This window comes from Prinia subflava, chromosome 26 (genome assembly GCF_021018805.1).
Source record: "Prinia subflava isolate CZ2003 ecotype Zambia chromosome 26, Cam_Psub_1.2, whole genome shotgun sequence".
Classification (NCBI taxonomy): domain Eukaryota; kingdom Metazoa; phylum Chordata; class Aves; order Passeriformes; family Cisticolidae; genus Prinia; species Prinia subflava.
This window is the reverse complement of record NC_086272.1, coordinates 3,029,201-3,046,031: the sequence shown is the minus strand read 5'-3', so window position 1 is coordinate 3,046,031 and position 16,831 is coordinate 3,029,201. Positions and strand designations below refer to the sequence as shown.

Below are 16,831 nucleotides of genomic sequence, written 5' to 3'. Positions count from 1 at the left end.
CCTGCTTTTGTCCCTCGTGCTGTGCCCTCTGTTCCCCTGTGCTCGGTGGCTGCTGCCCAGGACTGTGGGACTGGCACAGATCCAGTGGTCGAGCTCCTCCTTTCTCTGCCCTTGGAGCTGCCTGGGCACAGCAGCCTTTTCCATCTGGAAGCTGCACATGGAGAGGGAGTCCCCACCTCTGTTCCTTGCACAGCCCCCAGGAGCCCAGGGCTGCCATCTCAAGGCCCTGCTGGCCCTGAGGGCTCCCAGGTGCCTCAGGCTGCTGTGACACCCCTGCACACAGAGGGAAGAGTGGCAGGGATGTGCTCAAAGTCAGCTCCATGTGCTGCTGCTGCTGCTGCTGTGGGGGTCATTTGTGCAGCCCTGCCCAGAGGGAGGGATCAGCTCCAGGCCCTGCTGCTGCTCCCTGGGCTCAGCCCCAGGTTGGTTGTTGCTGGCAGTGCCAGCAGAGGCGGTGGCTGCAGCAGCGGGTGCTGACAGTGCCCCAAGCCCCGGGGCCGCAGGGGTCCCTGGGCTGGGGCTGGCAGGGAGCTGCCCCTTGTTCTCCCTCTGCCCTGCAGAGCTGGGCTGGCCACAAGTGGGGCAGCACAGCAAACAGGGAGCCTGCCAGACTCCTGCAGCTCTGTCTGCTCAGAGTTTGGGCCTTGGAGCTGCAAGTGCACAAAGGCAGCTGCTTCTGCTCCCTCTGTGTGTGCCCGTGTCCAGCAGTGCTGCTCCATCAGTCTGTGCCCAGCAATGGGGAAAAGCCTCAGCCCTGCAGGGCCAGGAGCTGCCGGGCTGTGCCTGAGCAGCTCAGCCAGCGGGAAGGGAGCTCCTCCACACGGGAACCAGCAGCAAAGCACTGGAGCACCTCGTTCTTGGGCACAGCCCAAATTCTGGGAGGGAATAACAGAGTTATTCATGTGCATTGGTGCGTCAGCACTGCAGGTGCTGTGCCTGCAAACACATGGCTCGAGATGTGCAAAGGAATTCTGCAACTCTTGACTGGATCAGGATGTCACCAGTGCTGAACTCCAGTTTAGTCCAAAGCAACCACTTTACACCTGTGCTGGTCTCTGCTAGATCTTTTTCTTCATGGTATCCAGACAAAAGCAAACAGAGGAGGAGCCTACATTTTCATTGTTTATCCAAAATGTATCTCATTTTGCTGTACATTCCTCTTTTAGGATGTGTTATCTGCTTAACAAGGAAAAGAAAAAAGGAAAAAACAGGGAAAAAAGAAAGGGAGAACAAAAAACAAACATGCAGTGAAAAATCTTCTGTAACTTTAGATTAAGAGGTAGCTGATCTTCTTAAAAAGACAACTAAATTACTTAATTTGTGAATGTTTTGATGGCATGGATCCATCTCACTGACCTCAGTATCCTTTTTTAAAAGATTATGGGTTTTCTTTCCAATATTAAGTTATTTGAAATTGTTGTTGAAGCATTAAGAAACTGACAGATGGATTGTGCATGACTGTGTCTTGAGGGTAAAAAATATTACAGTTTGACACTTCGACCTAGAGTTGCAACTGAAAGTTGTAAATCCCAGTGGATTGTGTGACAGCAGCCTTTCCTTGAGAATTTGCAGCATCACAAAGACTTCATCAGTGGGCTTGGGGGTGCTTGGAGCTTTGTCCTGTTCCACTCTGGGATGTCATGAAACAGGACTTCACCTGCCAACATGCCAGGTCACGTTCTGCCACCCCAGCTCCTTGGACCCTGTATCCCCCAAAGCAGACACAAAGTGTTTCTGCTGCTCCCCCCTTGACACAAATCCACAGAGCTGGGAGTTTCCCAAGTCTTGTGTCTCAATTGCTCCATATTCCTAAAGAACCAGCAGAGTCCATCCCGATAAATACAGTGAGTTACACGGATGGTGCAACTTCCTGCCTAGAAATCCTGAAACTGCTTCTGAATGATGCTCCCTTCAGCTCTTGGACACCTACTCACAATGAGCTGGGACAAAAATGCCCTGGCCACTGGCTTACAAGTGAGTTATGCCAAACTTAGAACTCTGTGGGAAATCTCTATTCATCCCTATCCTTTTAGTATATCCATACATGGGGGTGTGCATGGATGTGTCTTGTGCAAAGAGGAAGGAGTGTGCAAGCAACGTGACTGACACTTTCACTCTGTGTTCATTCCATACCCATGGGTACAAAGACATTAGGGAAACCCTGGCACACACACACCCTTCTGTCCCTGCACACAGAGACATCCCAGAGCCCCTGGCACACACAGACCCTTCTGTCCATGCAGGCAGAGACATCCCAGAGCCCCTGGCACACACAGACCCTTCTCTCCCTGCAGACAGAGACATCCCAGAGCCCCTGGCACACACAGACCCTTCTGTCCATGCACACAGAGACATCCCAGAGCCCCTGGCACACACAGACCCTTCTGTCCATGGGTACAGAGACACCTCAGAGCCCCTGGCACACACAGACCCTTCTGTCCCTGCAGACAGAGACATCCCAGAGCCCCTGGCACACACACACCCTTCTGTCCCTGCAGACAGAGACATCCCAGAGCCCCTGGCACACACAGACCCTTCTGTCCATGGGTACAGAGACACCCCAGAGCCCCGGGCACACACAGACCCTTCTGTCCCTGCAGACAGAGACATCCCAGAGCCCCTGGCACACACACACCCTTCTGTCCATGCAGACAGAGACATCCCAGAGCCCCTGGCACACACAGACCCCTCTGTCCCTGGAGGACGCAGCACAGCGGGTGGAGCCGGTTGGTGGCAGTGAGTCCCGCACAGCAGGCCAGACCCGGCTCCAGCCCTGCCAGGCCCTGACAAGGATCAGTGCCGCCTCCTCTGCAATGGGAAAGCCCTTCAGCCTTGTCCCTGCCCACAGGAGCACTGCTGGCCTGGCAGCACAGCTTGTTTCCCCCACAGGCTGCAGGAGATGAGAACACAACGCTTGCAAACACTGACTGGAAGCCACAGCTCTGGGTGCTCCCCATTGTCACCATGAGATTCTCCCAGTATTCTGAGCGTTCATACTAAAGTAGAAGTGTGCACCTTCTCACGCTCATTCATGTAAACAAGGAGATTGTGTTTTGTAAATATTGCTATTGTTTTGAATTCCTTCTCCAAGAGAAGGGGAGGTTGAATGACAGTCCCTCTGACCAATGCCGTTGAGAGGTGGGAATGCCACTCTCCAATCCATGGGCACCTTGCTAAAAGTATACAATAGGAAGTAATAAACAAAGCAGGAGATTCTCCCTGCTGCTCTGATCTCCCCAGATTCGTGGCTCCGTGTGTCTTTTCAGGCGAGGCTCCCAGAGACAGCCCATGAACCTCAGCCCTGGCACCACTGTCTGCCCCAGGCTTCAGGGGATGCAGTGGGAGCCCGGCTGGGCTCTGCCCTGGGGCCATCCTGCAGGGAGAGCTGCAAACAGGGAGCATTTCCTTGCCACAAACAGCCAAGCCAGGGGTGCAGGGCAGCTGCTCCAGCCCGCACTGCACTGCTGTGTGCTGTGCCCTGGGGCTGGGGCTCCCCGCAGAGGGGACTGCACTGGTGTGCCAGAGGAGACAAAGAAGCTTCAGCTTAACCTTAGTGAGGTGGGTGGGTGGGCTGGGAGAGTGGGGAGGCTCAAGGGGATTCACAGAGCTGATCCTGCTGGAAGGACAAGGAAAAGGGAGGGGGAACTCAGCACTGAGGAGAGCTGAGGGCTGGACAGCAGCTCTCACTGACACTAAAATGCCACGGGACCTCGGAGATATTGCTGCTCTTCAGCCAGTGACAGGATGAGGCCCTAAACCTGGGGCTTGGTCTTCCTTGTGGTGAAGGCCATCAAGGAAGGCAACAGTGTGACGGAGACTGTGATGGGCTGGGAACTCACTGGGGGAAAGGAGGGAGCAGTTGTGAAATTTAAAAGTAGGTGGGGGAGAGAAATCTTCAGGGAAGGGCTGAGCTACACCTTGGGCAAGTTGATAAATGTCATTTGGGGTCATCCCAGATTGATTGCATTTCAGAAGTTCTTGATCAAGTTTAATTTTGGAGGGTGTGATGTTTTCCCTCGGAGATGTACACTCTACAAGCTGCATTGCCCAAGTGCTCAAGCAAGTCTCTGCTGCAGGTCACACCATTTCTTCTTTGGCTGATTCTGGCCTGGGGCTGAGCTCCAGCAGAGCCCTGGCAGAGCCCAGAGCAGCCTCAGCATCCGCAGAGCCCAGCTGCAAGGAGAGAAACCAGAACCCGCCCGTCAGCTGAAGGCTCCTGTCCCCCTTGTCCCAGTGCCCGCCGTGCCCAGGCCATGCTGGCCGTGCCCAGAGCGGTGCCCAGAGCTGCCCATCATTGCTGCCCTTGGCAGCAGAGCAGGAGGGCAGGACATGTGCCCAGCCTGCAGCCAGCCGTGGCACATCCACCTCCTCAGCAGCTGCCCACAGCAGGATGCTCCTGTGCTGGCTGCCATCTCCCAAAAGCTCTGATCCCACCCAGGCCAAGAAGACGGGACCCACCTGACGCCATCCGCCGCTGGAAGAAAAGCTGCTCCCAAACGATGTCCTCAGCCTTCTCCAAGGGCACGGCCCATCCACGGCACGGCTGGTCCCAAGCACTTCCCCGTCCAGACTGGACAACACCTAGAACGCTTCCTTTAGAGAAACAAACAGCAAATTAATGAAAATAGACTACAGACAAAAAGGGAAAATGAGGGAAATGGCACAGTGGATACTGGGGGCTGTTGGCAGGGCCAGGACCCCACACCCATTTCACATCCACCCCACCCCATGCCCCCCAGCCCTGCCAAAATACAGCTTGGCAGCCCACTGAAAAATCAGTTGCTTCCACCCCAGCAAAAGGGGGAACCTTTTTTTTCCCGGCCAGCCTGTGCAATGCCCAAATCTGGGAGCATCCCCCTGTGTGTGCACTCATCTGCAAATTCACTGTGGAGCCTGGCTTTGAAGAAGGTGCCAGAATCAAAGTCCATCATCTTCAGCTTTGTGGTGGCCTGGTCGAGGAAGAGGTTTTCATCCTTGATGTTGTCCTGGCTGTCTCCAGCAGCAGCAGCCCCACCTGGCACGGCTTCTCCAGGGGCTGCTTCTCTTTCCCTGGGAGTGAGACCAGGCTGTCAGTGTTCTGCCCAGGGCCCCAGCTGGCAGTGACCCAGGACAAGCCAAAGCAGCTGGGATGGCAGCCAGCAGTGCTGGGCAGAGCAGCTCAGCTCCAGCACAGGGGCTGTGTCTTCCCATCTGATGACCGCTGTGCAGTGACACAGGCAGGACAAAAAAGTCTGGGTTCTTTGCTTCTGATTGCCAAGGCATGTGTGGAGCTGGAACTTACCAGGGCCCTGCATCGCTGTTTCTGTGGCTCTCTCCCTTCTTCTATGGCAGATGACTATCCTGCATCCAGGGATGACTGAACAGGTCTTCTACTGAAGGCCGGTCCACATGCAGCATGGATAAACACCGCCGGATGACATCTTGGCACTCTGGCGAGAGAAACCAAAAACTGCCGGTCAGTTGGAGAAGGCTCCTGTCTGCCCCACTGTTCCCATTCTCAGGCCATGCTGCATTTGCTCAGAGCTGGGCCTAAACTTTCCCAGGAATTCCCTGTTTTGGAGGAAAGCAGGACAGCAGGACACGTGCCACCTCCTCAGCAGCTGCCACAGCCCACTGCTGTGTCCCAGCACTGGCATTTCCCCCGTGCCCAGACATGAGGATTCACCTTGAGAGAGCCGTGGTGGCAGCGAGAGCTGATGGTCCCAGCTGATCTTGTGGCCCCTCCTGAAAGGGTGCTCCCCACACACCATCTGGTGCAGCAGGATGCCCAGGGACCAGACGGTAGCTGGCTGTCCATAGTACCAGCCAAACTGGTTCCATTCCGGGGGACTGTATGACGGTGTTCCTATGGAATACAGATGGAGTTCATCAGGGGGATGCTGCTGCTCCCAGAGCCTGGCCCCAGCATCCCTGGGCGTGCAGGGGCTGCCCCAGTGGCACGTGGTGTGACCTGCTGCCCTCTGGCCAGCACCTGGGACTTGTGTACAAACTTAGGGTTGGAAAAGAAGCCACTGGTGTCGGAAGGTGGCAGTGGAAGCCCTGGCAAGGCCCAACCATGACAAGCAAAACCCACTCAGTGCTGGGGAAAAACCATGCCTTACTCGTCCCTACCTGCATTGCCCCAAAAACCATTATGAACCCAAAGCAAACCAGGCAATCACAGCAGTCCAAGCCCTTTCTCACCTGCTCCCCAAACTGGCTGGTGCACATGTTCTGGCTCCCCTCTCAGCCACCCCCACCCACGGGTGCTTCTGTTGGGCTGGCTGCCCCAGCCGCAGCCCCAGTCCCAGGCAGAGTGGCTGGCAAAGGCTGCCAGCAGGGCTGGAAGCTGGTCCCCCCACCCACTTGTGTTCAAAAGCAACTGGGCTGAAGACTCAGTGCCATGAGTGGCAGGGAAAGGGAGAATCCCCAGAGCCACACCCAGGCTGGGCTGTGAGATGTTGGGCCAGGAGATGTCTGGAATGGGGAGCACACCCCTGCGAGGGCTCACCTGCAAAGTGAGTATAGGCTGTGTCTTGTAGGTAGGTGCCACAGCCAAAATCGATCAATTTGGCCTGCCCGGTGGCCAGGTCAAGCAGGATGTTCTCTGGCTTGAGGTCGCGGTGCAGGACCCCGCAGCTGGTGCAGTGCCGCACGGCCTCCAGCACCTGGCGGAACAGCTCCCGCGCCACCTCCTCGCACAGGAACCGCCGTGCCCGAATGAAGTGCTGGAGGTCCTGAGAACGCTCCGGGCGCTCCATGATGATAATGATGTCTTTGGGGAGCTCCAGCCACTCCAGCAGCTGGACGACACCAGGGAAGCCAGTGGAGACCTTGTGCAGCAGCACGATCTCCAGTGGTGCGCTGGTGCCGTTGGGCTGTGGGAGGAGCACAATGTTGTCAGTGGGGCTGAGGCCGTGCCAGGGGCCAGGGACCCCTCAGCCAGCCCGGGATGCTCTGCACCCTTTGCTGGCCCCACGCCCGCTCTCCCTCCAGGCGTCCTGGCGGCTTCCACCCTGCCAGGCCTCAGCTCATCCCTGCCCGGCATGGCCCAGCTTCTCCTGCTGGCCCCGCTCACTCACCAGCTCACCCCAATGCCGGACACGGTTCCGTGGCACCCTTTTGATGGCCACCTGCAAGCCAAGGGGAGCAGCAGGCTGAGCTCACTGCCTGCCCTGCCCAGCCCCAGCCTCCTTCTCCTTCGCCCTCCTCCTCCTCCTGCGCCCCTTCCTTGTGCACCCATCACCGGCCGCGCCACTCACCGCGGCACGGTCTGAGAGCCGTGTGGCCGCCCAGACGCTGCCGAAGCCGCCGTGGCCCAGCAGCGAACCCAGGCGGTACTGCTCCTGGAGGGCCTGCAGCGCCTTCCCTGCCGGCGAGACGCGGCTGTCAGCGCTCGGCCCGGGGCCAGGAACGGCCCCCGAGCGCCCCTCGAGCGGCCCGGGCTGGGCATCCCCAGGCATTTGCTCCTGGCAACGGGACAGCAGCGGCTCAGGGCCAGCGGCTGCGCTGCCAAGCGGAGGAGCTTGGGCCGGGGAAGCCGCAGTGGAGGCGGCGGGAGCAGCCGCGCCGCCTGTGTCCTCTGCGGGCCCAGGGACGAGCCGGGGCCGGGGCCGGGGCCGGGGCCGGGGCCGGGGCCGGGGCCGGGGCCGGGGCCGGGGCCGAGGCCGGGGTCGGGGCCGGGGCCGGGGCCGGGGCCGGGGCCGGGGCCGGGGCCGGGTTCGGGGCCGGGGCCGGGGCTGGGGCCGGGACCTGGGCTGGGCTCGGTAAAGGCGCAGCCAAAGGCCAGCAATGCTACCCCAGCCCCAGGCACTGATGCCCGCCCAGCAGCGCCATCGCCAGCACTGCCAGAGCCGGGCGAAGGCGAGACCGCGGCGGGACGCCCGGGGGCAGGGACGGGGCAGCCCCGCCCGGGGCCGGGGGTGGGCCCGAGGCATGGCCCGGCCCAGCAGGGGAGAGGGAGACTGGGTTGGGACGGGGACACTGGGAAAGGGAGAGGCTGCGGGACTGTGGGAGAGGGAGAGGGGAAGCACGGGTTGGTCAACAAAGCCGCTTTTTTCTTCTCTGCTGCTGCCGCTGCTGCCGCTGCTGCCGCTGCTGCTGCTGCAACTGAAGCTCCAGGGCCGTTTGTCCCCTTGTCAGTTTTTTCCGTTGCCCCCTCTGCCTCGCACCGAGCCCTGCACTCCCCGGGGCAGCCCCTGAGCCTGTCCAAACACGGGAACTTCGCCGTTTTCAGTCAGGGCCCAGTCTTGACTCCTGCACAGTGACAGAGGAATCCCCTTGGCTGTTGCTGTGCATTGTCCCTGCTGAGGGTCAGACACTGTCACAGCACATTCCCTGAATGCAGAATTTGTACCTGACCCAAGCACTGCACTTGTGTCTCCGGCATTGCTTTCCAAGAAAAACGGGAAGGCAAACTGGATGTAGCTCATGGTATTTTACAGTGTCTAAATCTTGCCAAGTCTTGGATGTCAGAGGTGAGACCCACTTAGAATTAATGAGATGAAGAAGTAGTTTAAGATGGAAAGTGGGACAGAGAAATAAACAGAGGAAAATATCTTGGGTTGTTTCTTTCCACTTTCATTTCATTTCCGAAATGCTGTTTCAGCTTTCCCAGAATCTTCTCCACAGTCCTGTCTGCTCTTTCCAAGAACCTTTCCTGGAGAATGAGTTGCACCATCTGTCACAAGATATCCCACCCATGCAGCTTCTCTTGACTTTCCACAACATGTGTGAAGCAGGAGTCTTGCAGCAAAGCAGGAGAAAGGTTTTGAGAACTTGACAACTTTTTCTTTCCTTTCCCCATGTGGGCTGGGGAGTTGTGCCATTGGGAAGGTTTTCATTGTTCCTGTCCTACCCAAAGCAAACAGGACGGGCTCCCAGGGGTACCTACTGGGAGTCTGTTATCGTCCACCCAAGCAGGAAGAGGAGAAAAAAAACAAGAGGAAAAAAGCAAAAGACCAAAACCACAGGGCAACAAGACCTCAAATCAGATGCGCTGTGCCACGTGGCCACTGAGTCAAGCACCGCAACCAGAAGGAAGAGCAGCCCCTGTCCCCCAACCCCTGCAGGACCCCGGGCTGCCCCTCCACCCATTGCAGCACTCCCAGAGGCAGGGAGGGGAGGCAGTGACCATTCCTGGTACAAAACAAAAAACAACCCAAAATGGTGATGGGTTATGAACCATCCCCAGGACAGTTCCATGAGGCTGCCCTGTGTCACAAGGGGCACTGGGTTATACAAGAGCTGGCAATGCCCCAGTGGCACCTGTGTCCCAGGAGACCCCACTCTGCCCAAGTAGAGCCTTGCATCCATGGGATTCCACGTTGTCACAATGGTCTGCTGAGCTCCATGGGGCTGTGCTGTGTCACAGCGGGCACTGAGTCCCACGTGCCCTGGCACTCTCCAAGTGGCGCCTGGCTTCCATCAGGCCCCGCTGTGTTTGCAGCTGGCACTTGGCTCCCCAAGATGTCATTGTGTCACTGTGGTCTCCTGGGTGCCCTGAGACCCCGCTGTGTTGATGCTTTACAGAACCTAGAAATAAAGTAACACCCTTTGGAGATAATATTATAGAGGAGGTAACAGAAAGGCTGATCTTTATTGGAGGCCTCCAAGGGGAGATACAGAAAATGTCCACAAAACGCCCAACCCCCCCATGAAGTCAATACAGTTTTATAAGTTTAGCAGATTAGCATATTTGACAAAAGTCACCAATTAGGAGCACAGGTGGTGAGGCATGACCAAGTTCCTTGGCAAGAGTCACTCTACCCCTGACTGGACACTTTAGGCACAGCAAGGAAGGAAAGCATCAACACAACCAAACCAAATCCAGCAATCAAACCACAAACAAACCGAGAACTGTCCCTCTGTGTGTGTGTGACAAGAGGACAGTGAGGGCAAGGATAAAAGGAACATGGCCTAAAAGCTGAACAGAGCTCAAACTAACAGGACTTAGCTTCTACCTTAACCTTAACTTACACCTTACACAATTTAACAAAAGAACAGCACTGAACAGTATTTTTCCTAAGCTATAACCTATGATGTAAACATTTACACAGAAATAGTACCCAGCTTATAAATTATATTAAACCTGGAATATGGTAAGGCACTTTACAAAGCACTGACTCAGAAAACGCTAAACCCTACAACTTCAAGTTATCCATATTTTGAGAAGAGGAAGTCAGGAGAAGAGAGAGAGAGACATCCACAGCCAAGACCTTGGATCCAGCCCATCTCAGCTGCTGTGAGCTCCGGGGCCGTGGGACGTGTCAGTGTCACAGCCGTGTCACAGCCTCACCTGCTCTGGTCCCTCTCACAGGTGGGGTTTTGGGGGTGCCAGGGGCTTGGCAGCCACTTTGGGGCTGGCCCAGAGGCTGCAGTGGCTGGGGCTGGGGCAGTGACTGTCCCACCTATGCAGAACTTGTCCTGGGCCCCCAAACACACTCTGGAGATATCTGGAGCCTTTCATCATTTCTCTGCTCTCCAGCACCGAGGCAATGGACTCTGGCTGCAGCTCTGAGCTCGTGCCCAAAGCAACCACCCCTGGCAATGGGGCTCCATGGAGCTGCTCTCAGGAACCCCCTGCCAAGAATTGGGGAGTGCCCCCAAACCGCCTCAGAAACCTGGGATGCACCAAAATGCCTTTAGGAATGTGGAATACCCAAAAACTCCCTGAGGAATGGGTTCCCTCTCCCTTCACTATTCCCAGCCTTTGGCTTTCTCATTCCAGATTTCACCACACCCTCCCAATCCCCACCCAAAGCCATCCCACCTCTCCTGGACATCAGGACCCCCTTCCCAAGACATATTTCCCCCATCCCACCCCTCCCAAACCCCATCCCACCCACCCCCCTCACCCAATGCCCATCTCACCCCTCCTGATTTGCAGCACACTTCACCAAAGTCCTTCCAACCCCGTTCCACCCTGAGGGGCTGTTGAAATCAAGAAATTTTGGGGAGGGATTGAATAGTTTTCAGTGGCATTGAGTGGTTTTGAGGTAACAGATCAAACCTTCTCATCTCTTTGAGTGCCAAGAAATGGAGAAAATGACACCAAATACCCCCAAACCCTTAAATCCTACCAAGTATCCCCCTGAATCCCAGATCCCCTCGAAAAACTAGCAAAAAGTGAGGCTTTAGATGCCTTTGATGAATTTGTTCATTTTTATCCCAATTTTGTCTGTTTTAAAGGGATGAAGAGGAATCAAAAGAATATTAGGGACCACCAAACAAAAGGACCACCAGCCCAGTGTCTCCCCAGTGCAGATCACAGGGAATGTGGGTCATCAGGGCTCTGCCCAGCGTGGGTCCCCTGATGCAGGATAGAGTTGGAGCAGCACACAAAGCTCTCCCCACAGTCGAGTCACTCACAGGGCTTCCCTTACCAGTGCCTCTGTCGGTGCCTGGTCAAGGGAGAGCTGTGGGTGAAGCTCTTCCTGCACTGGGGACACTCACAGGGCCTCTCTCCGGTGTGGATGCGCTGGTGGGTGACGAGGTGGGAGTTGTTCTTGAAGCCCTTCCTGCAGACAGGACAGCAGAAGTACTTCTCCTCTGTGTGAATCCACTGGTTCTAGAGGAGATGTGAGCTGGTCTGAAACCTCTTCCCACATTCAGAACACTCATAGGGCCTCTCCCTGGTGTGGATCATCTGGTACTGGATCAGGGTGTTGCTCCAGCTGAAGCTCTTCCCACACTCCAAGCACTTGTGGGGCTTCTCCCCATCATGAAGCTGCTCCTGGACCACCAGCTCAGAGCCCTGGCTGAAGCTCTGTCCACCTTCCTGGCACTGGGTGGGTCTTTCCTCCTCTGAGCACCCTGAGATGGGTTTGGAGCCCCTTCTCCTGCGGGATCTCTGTGACTTTTCTTCCCCGTTGCATTCCTGCACCATGGAGCCGCTCAAAACAGCCTCTTCCATGAGGTTCTGCCGTGGGGATTTGTCCTCCCTTGTCTCTGTCCTCAGCTCTTTGCCAGGGGAGGAAGCACAAGGAGTGGATGGGATTTGCCTCCGTGCCAGAGGGAAGGGCAAGGAGATCCCCCCAGTGCATCCCCGGCAGGACGGCGTCGGCAGCGGGGTTGTCCTGCAGCCGGGGCCAGGCTGGGCTGGGAGATGGAGCAGGAGAGAGGGGCAAAGGGGCACTGACTTCCTCCTCACCTGCCTGGCTGTCCCTGGCCATCTTCCTCTTCCTTGCAGCTGCCTTCTCCATCTGGTCAAGGTCTGGGAGTGGGAAATTCTGCTTTGGGGAAAAATACAATGTATGAGCACATTGGGTTGGGGGGTTCCTCCTGCCCAAGTCCATCTCTAGAAGTCACTGGGCTTCTGGTGCCCATATAAACCTCCAAAACACAAAGATTCATTTCTCCAAAATAACCAAGTGACCAAGGTTCAGCAAAAACACCCAACCATGAGTTTCTTCTCTCTCATCTCTCCACTTTGGGGTCCTGGAGATCCCCCTGTCAGTGTTGCCCCGGGTCAAGTTTGTATTGGTGTTGGCCCTCTCTGGGCTGCTGTGGCTCCTGAGAATCCAGGAGGTTCCCCTTCTCTGGGCTCAGCACTATCCAGGGTCCCTCTTTCAGAGTCCTGGGGTATCCATGGGTCCCCCTTGTCCTTGCTCCCAACCTGTCCAGGCTTCTGGAACAGCCCCAGCTCTCGCACTGCCCGTTTCTGCTCCCCCCATTCCCGGGTTTCCCTCCCAGCGCTGCTGGTACCGGGCAATCCCCACGTGTCTCTGGGCTGACAATGCAGCCCCTGAGCCGGGCAGAGCAAGCCCCACCACGGGGGGACCCTGCATGCCCCGCTCCCTGGGCAGCCGCGCCCAGCCCCGGGCACAGAGCTCCGCCAGCCCCCGCCGCCCCCTCCCCAGGGCCCGCGGGGACCCCCGCAGCCGGGGCCGGGTCTGAGCGAGGCGGCCCCCGAGCCCGGCTGCGTGGCCAGGGGGGCACGGGGAGCCCGGGGCCTCTGTGCCAACGCTTCCCCCGCTCTCCCTCAGCCTTTGCCCGGCCCAGCCCGGCCCCCCGAGCCCCAACAGGCCCCGCACGGCCACGGCCGGGCCGCCCCGCTCCCCTGGGAGCCCGGCCACACGGACCCACCTGCGCCGAGGCCCACGGGCCACCGAGAGCTCCCCGGGCCGCCCGGGCCTGGGCCCCGAGCACAGAGCTCTGCCCGGGGGGCTCCCGGCCCAAGGCGGCGGCTCCGGGCCCGGGCGGCCGCTCCCGGCTCCCACAGCCCGCCCGGGGCCGCCCCGCCCGTGCCGGGGCTGCGCCAGCGCTCCCCGCACCCAAGGGGGTTCAAACTGCCGGGGGCATCTCACAAAAAACCATTGCCCGTATCCCCTCCCAAAACAATAAAATCCCAACCAGCCATCAACCCCCACAAAAAATAATCCACAAACAAACCCACAAACTAACCCCTTCCACCCTGCCCTCCGGCGCCTTCGCAGGGACCCCGACCCCGCGGGAATGCCCCCGGGCCGGGACAAAAAGCTGCTCCCCTGGAGGCACTTTGAACACCCACCCGCGGCCCGGCCCTGGCACACGGCTCCCGGCAGCTGCCCCGCTGTCCCAGCCGGGCCTTTGCAGCAGGGAGGCTCTGCGGGACCCCCGGGCTGTGCCCCCTCCCAGGCCCTGCCCGCCCCGGGGCTGACCTTCAGCCCGGGCTCTCTCGCTGTCCCGGCTCCTGCAGAGTCCCCGCTCGCAGCTCCTTGGGCCCCTGGGCTCTCCTCTGGGGGTTGGGGAACAGCCGGCAATGCAACCTTGCTCTGAAAAGGAATCATTTTGGTGCTCCCTAGAGAGGCCAGAACTGAAACTTTGTTCCTTTTGCCTGGGTGCAGAGACCATCAGGGCATTTTCTGCACAGAGTTCCAGCCCCCAGCTTTTGTTGAAGGAGCTGCCTACCAATGTCACGCTGCCAGGAGCCTGTCCTTGCTGTCACCTGCTGTGGCTGGGCATGAACAGAGCTCCTGCACTTGCATTTCCAGCTGCTGTGCAACCAAAGCTGAGGGATCTGCAGCTGCCTGAATGCAAAAACTGCAATATGAGCCACTCTCAAGGGGGAAATCTCCCCCTGCTGTGCCAGCCCATGGCAATGCTGCCATTCTCTGCTGTTGCTGGGGCACTCTTGGGTCTGGCTGAGCAGGAAAGGTGACCCTGAGCCAGGAGATTTCTTTGGCTGCAGCAAAGCCTTGGAATGCAAAGACCTTCCTGATGCTGTGCCCTGGGCCAGGATGGAATGAGCCACCAGAGCTGAGCCTAAATTTCTTACCGAATTCACAGAATGACTGGGTAGGATGAGACCTTCAAGAGCATCAAATCCAACCCATGCCCCAAACACCTCAGCTTAACCTGGGTTAGTGCCCTGAGTGCCTCATCCAATCTTTTTTTAAACACATCCAGGGATGGTGACTCCACCACCTCCCCAGGCAGACCATTCCAATACTTTATCACTCTCTCTGTGAAAAACTTCTTCCTAATATCCATCCTGTATTTGCCTTGGGGCAGCTGAAGACTGTGTCCTTTTGTTGTGTAAGCTGCTGTCTGGAGAAAGAGACCAAACTCCACCTGACTACAGCTACCCTTCAGGGAATTGTAGAGAGCGATTAGGTCACCTCTGAGTCTCCTTTTCTCCAGGCGAAACAACCACAGCTCCCTCAGCCGTTCTTAACAGGGTTTTTGTTCCAAGCCCCTCACCAGCCTTGTTGCCCTCTCCTGGATGTGCTCAAGCGTCTCAATGTCCTTCCTAAATTGGGGGCCCAGAACTGGACACGGCACTCGAGGTGCGGCCTCACCAGTGCCGAGTACAGGAGAAGAAACACTGCCCTGCTCCTGCTGGCCACACCATTCCTGATCCAGGCCAGGAGCCATTGGCCTTCTTGCCCACCTGCCCACACTGCTGCCTCATGTCCAGCCTGCTGTCCAGCAGTGCCCCAGGTCCCCTTCCCTGGCTGCTGTCCAGCCACTCTCTTGCCAGCCTGGAGTGCTGCAGGAAGTTTTTGTGGCCAAAATGCAGGACTCAGCACTTGCACTTATTAAACTTCATCCTACTGGACTCTGCCCATCTATCCAGTCATTCCAGGTCTCTCTGCAGAGCCCTCCTACCCTCCAGTAGATGGACACACGGTCCAAGCTTAGTGTCAGCTGCAAATTTACTAATGAAAGACTCAATCCCCTCATCCATGTCGTCAATAAAAATATTGAACAGAACTGGCCCCAGCACAGACCCCAGGGGAACACCACTGGTGCCACCAGCTGGATGCAGAACCTTCACCAGCACTCTCTGGGCCCAGCCATGCAGGCAGTTCTTAACCCAGCACAGAGTGCTCCTGTCCAAGCTGTGGCCTGCCAGCTTTTCCAGGAGTGTGCTGTGGGAGACAGTGTCCAAGGCCTTGCTGAAATCCAGGTACACAACATCCACTGCCTTTCCCGCACCCACCTGGCGGGTCACCTGGTCATAAACGGAGACCAGGTTGGTCAAACACGACCTTCTGTTCTTAAACCCGTGCTGGCCGGGTCTGATAGCCTGGCCATCCTGTAGGTGCTGTGTGATGACACTCAGTATAAACTGCTGCAGTACCCTACTGGGTACTGAGTTCAGGCTGACTTGAGTTGTGGGATAAGGATTTACAATTCAAACTGTAAAGCAGTTTTATTTCCATCTGGGACACAAGGGGGATTTTCCACCATACCTGCGTACCTGGTTGAGACAGGTTTAAGGTTTAAATACACTCAGATCCCACAAAACAACCCCTCCCTCCCCGCCCATTCTCTGCCCACTCTCCGCCTCCTTGCACTTCCTATTATAATTAGCCTTCTCTGGTGCCACATCTCCTGGTGGTTGCAGGCTGGGGTCTTCTGATGAAGTAAGAGGTCTTCCTCAGTTGTTCACTGTTTGACCTCTGCCTCTGGGCAGGTGCAGTGAAGGTTTGGCTAACTCCCAGGTCACTTTGTCCTGGCCAAAACCACGAGCCTGGTTCTTTCTGATTTCTTAAGCCGCAGGTTCTGCTTTATGGGGTTTTCACTATACCTAAGTCTTGCTTTACTGAGTTTTCACAATATACACAATATACATCTTATCTCTGTGGCCTTTACCTAGCAACTAAATCCTCATGTGTTCTGCTACAAGTTGTTTTTCTGCTTTTACAGGATTGCTAAATAAGCTGTATATTTCGGCTTCCCCTCCATCTGCTTAAGCACATTAAATGCTTCTAAAATTCTGAATTTTAGATATGTTTCCCATATCAAACTGGCCTATAATTACTAGGATCCTCCTTTCTACCCTTCTGGTGTAGGGGTCACACAACACATTGGCCAACCTCCAGTCCTCTGGAACCTCACCAGTGAGCCAGGACTGTTGGGAAATGATGGAGAGTGGCTTCACAAGCTCATCTGCCAGCTCCCTCAACACCCTGGGCTGGATCCCATCTGGGCCCATGGATTTTGAACATCCAAGTGGCTCAGCAGTTCCTTGACTGCCTCCTCCTGGATAACAGGGGCACCATTCTGCTCCCTGACACCATCTACCAGCCCAGGAGGGCAGCTGTCCTGAGGACAAGCCGTCTTCCCACTAAAGGCTGAGCCAAAGAAGGCTCAGTTAAGCACTTTTGTCTTCTCCTCATCTGCAGTTCCTAAGTTTCCTCCCACATCCAGTAGAGAACAAAGGTTGGTCCTACCCTTCCTTTTGCCATTAATTTATTTGTAAAAACATATTTTATTATCCTTTACAAAAGTTGTCAAAACGACTTCAAACTGAGCTTTGGCCTCCCTAATATTTTTTTTCCTACATGTTCCCTTAAATACTTCCTGAGAGACCTGACCCTCCTTCCAAAAATGATACATCCTCTTTTTGTTCCTAAGTTCCTCT

General features: G+C 56.6%; 1 protein-coding gene across 1 annotated transcript; it reads right to left on the bottom strand.

Annotated features, from left to right (window-relative positions):
• Window positions 1-5,322: 5,322 nt before the first annotated feature.
• Window positions 5,323-7,916, bottom strand: LOC134562214 (serine/threonine-protein kinase pim-1-like). Its single transcript, XM_063419636.1, has 7 exons — window positions 7,778-7,916; window positions 7,242-7,348; window positions 7,062-7,112; window positions 6,813-6,857; window positions 6,491-6,716; window positions 5,666-5,845; window positions 5,323-5,429 (listed from the first exon to the last, which is right to left on the bottom strand). The coding sequence occupies exons 1-7, from the start codon at window positions 7,914-7,916 to the stop codon at window positions 5,323-5,325; spliced, it is 855 nt and encodes a 284-aa protein (XP_063275706.1).
• Window positions 7,917-16,831: the final 8,915 nt, after the last annotated feature.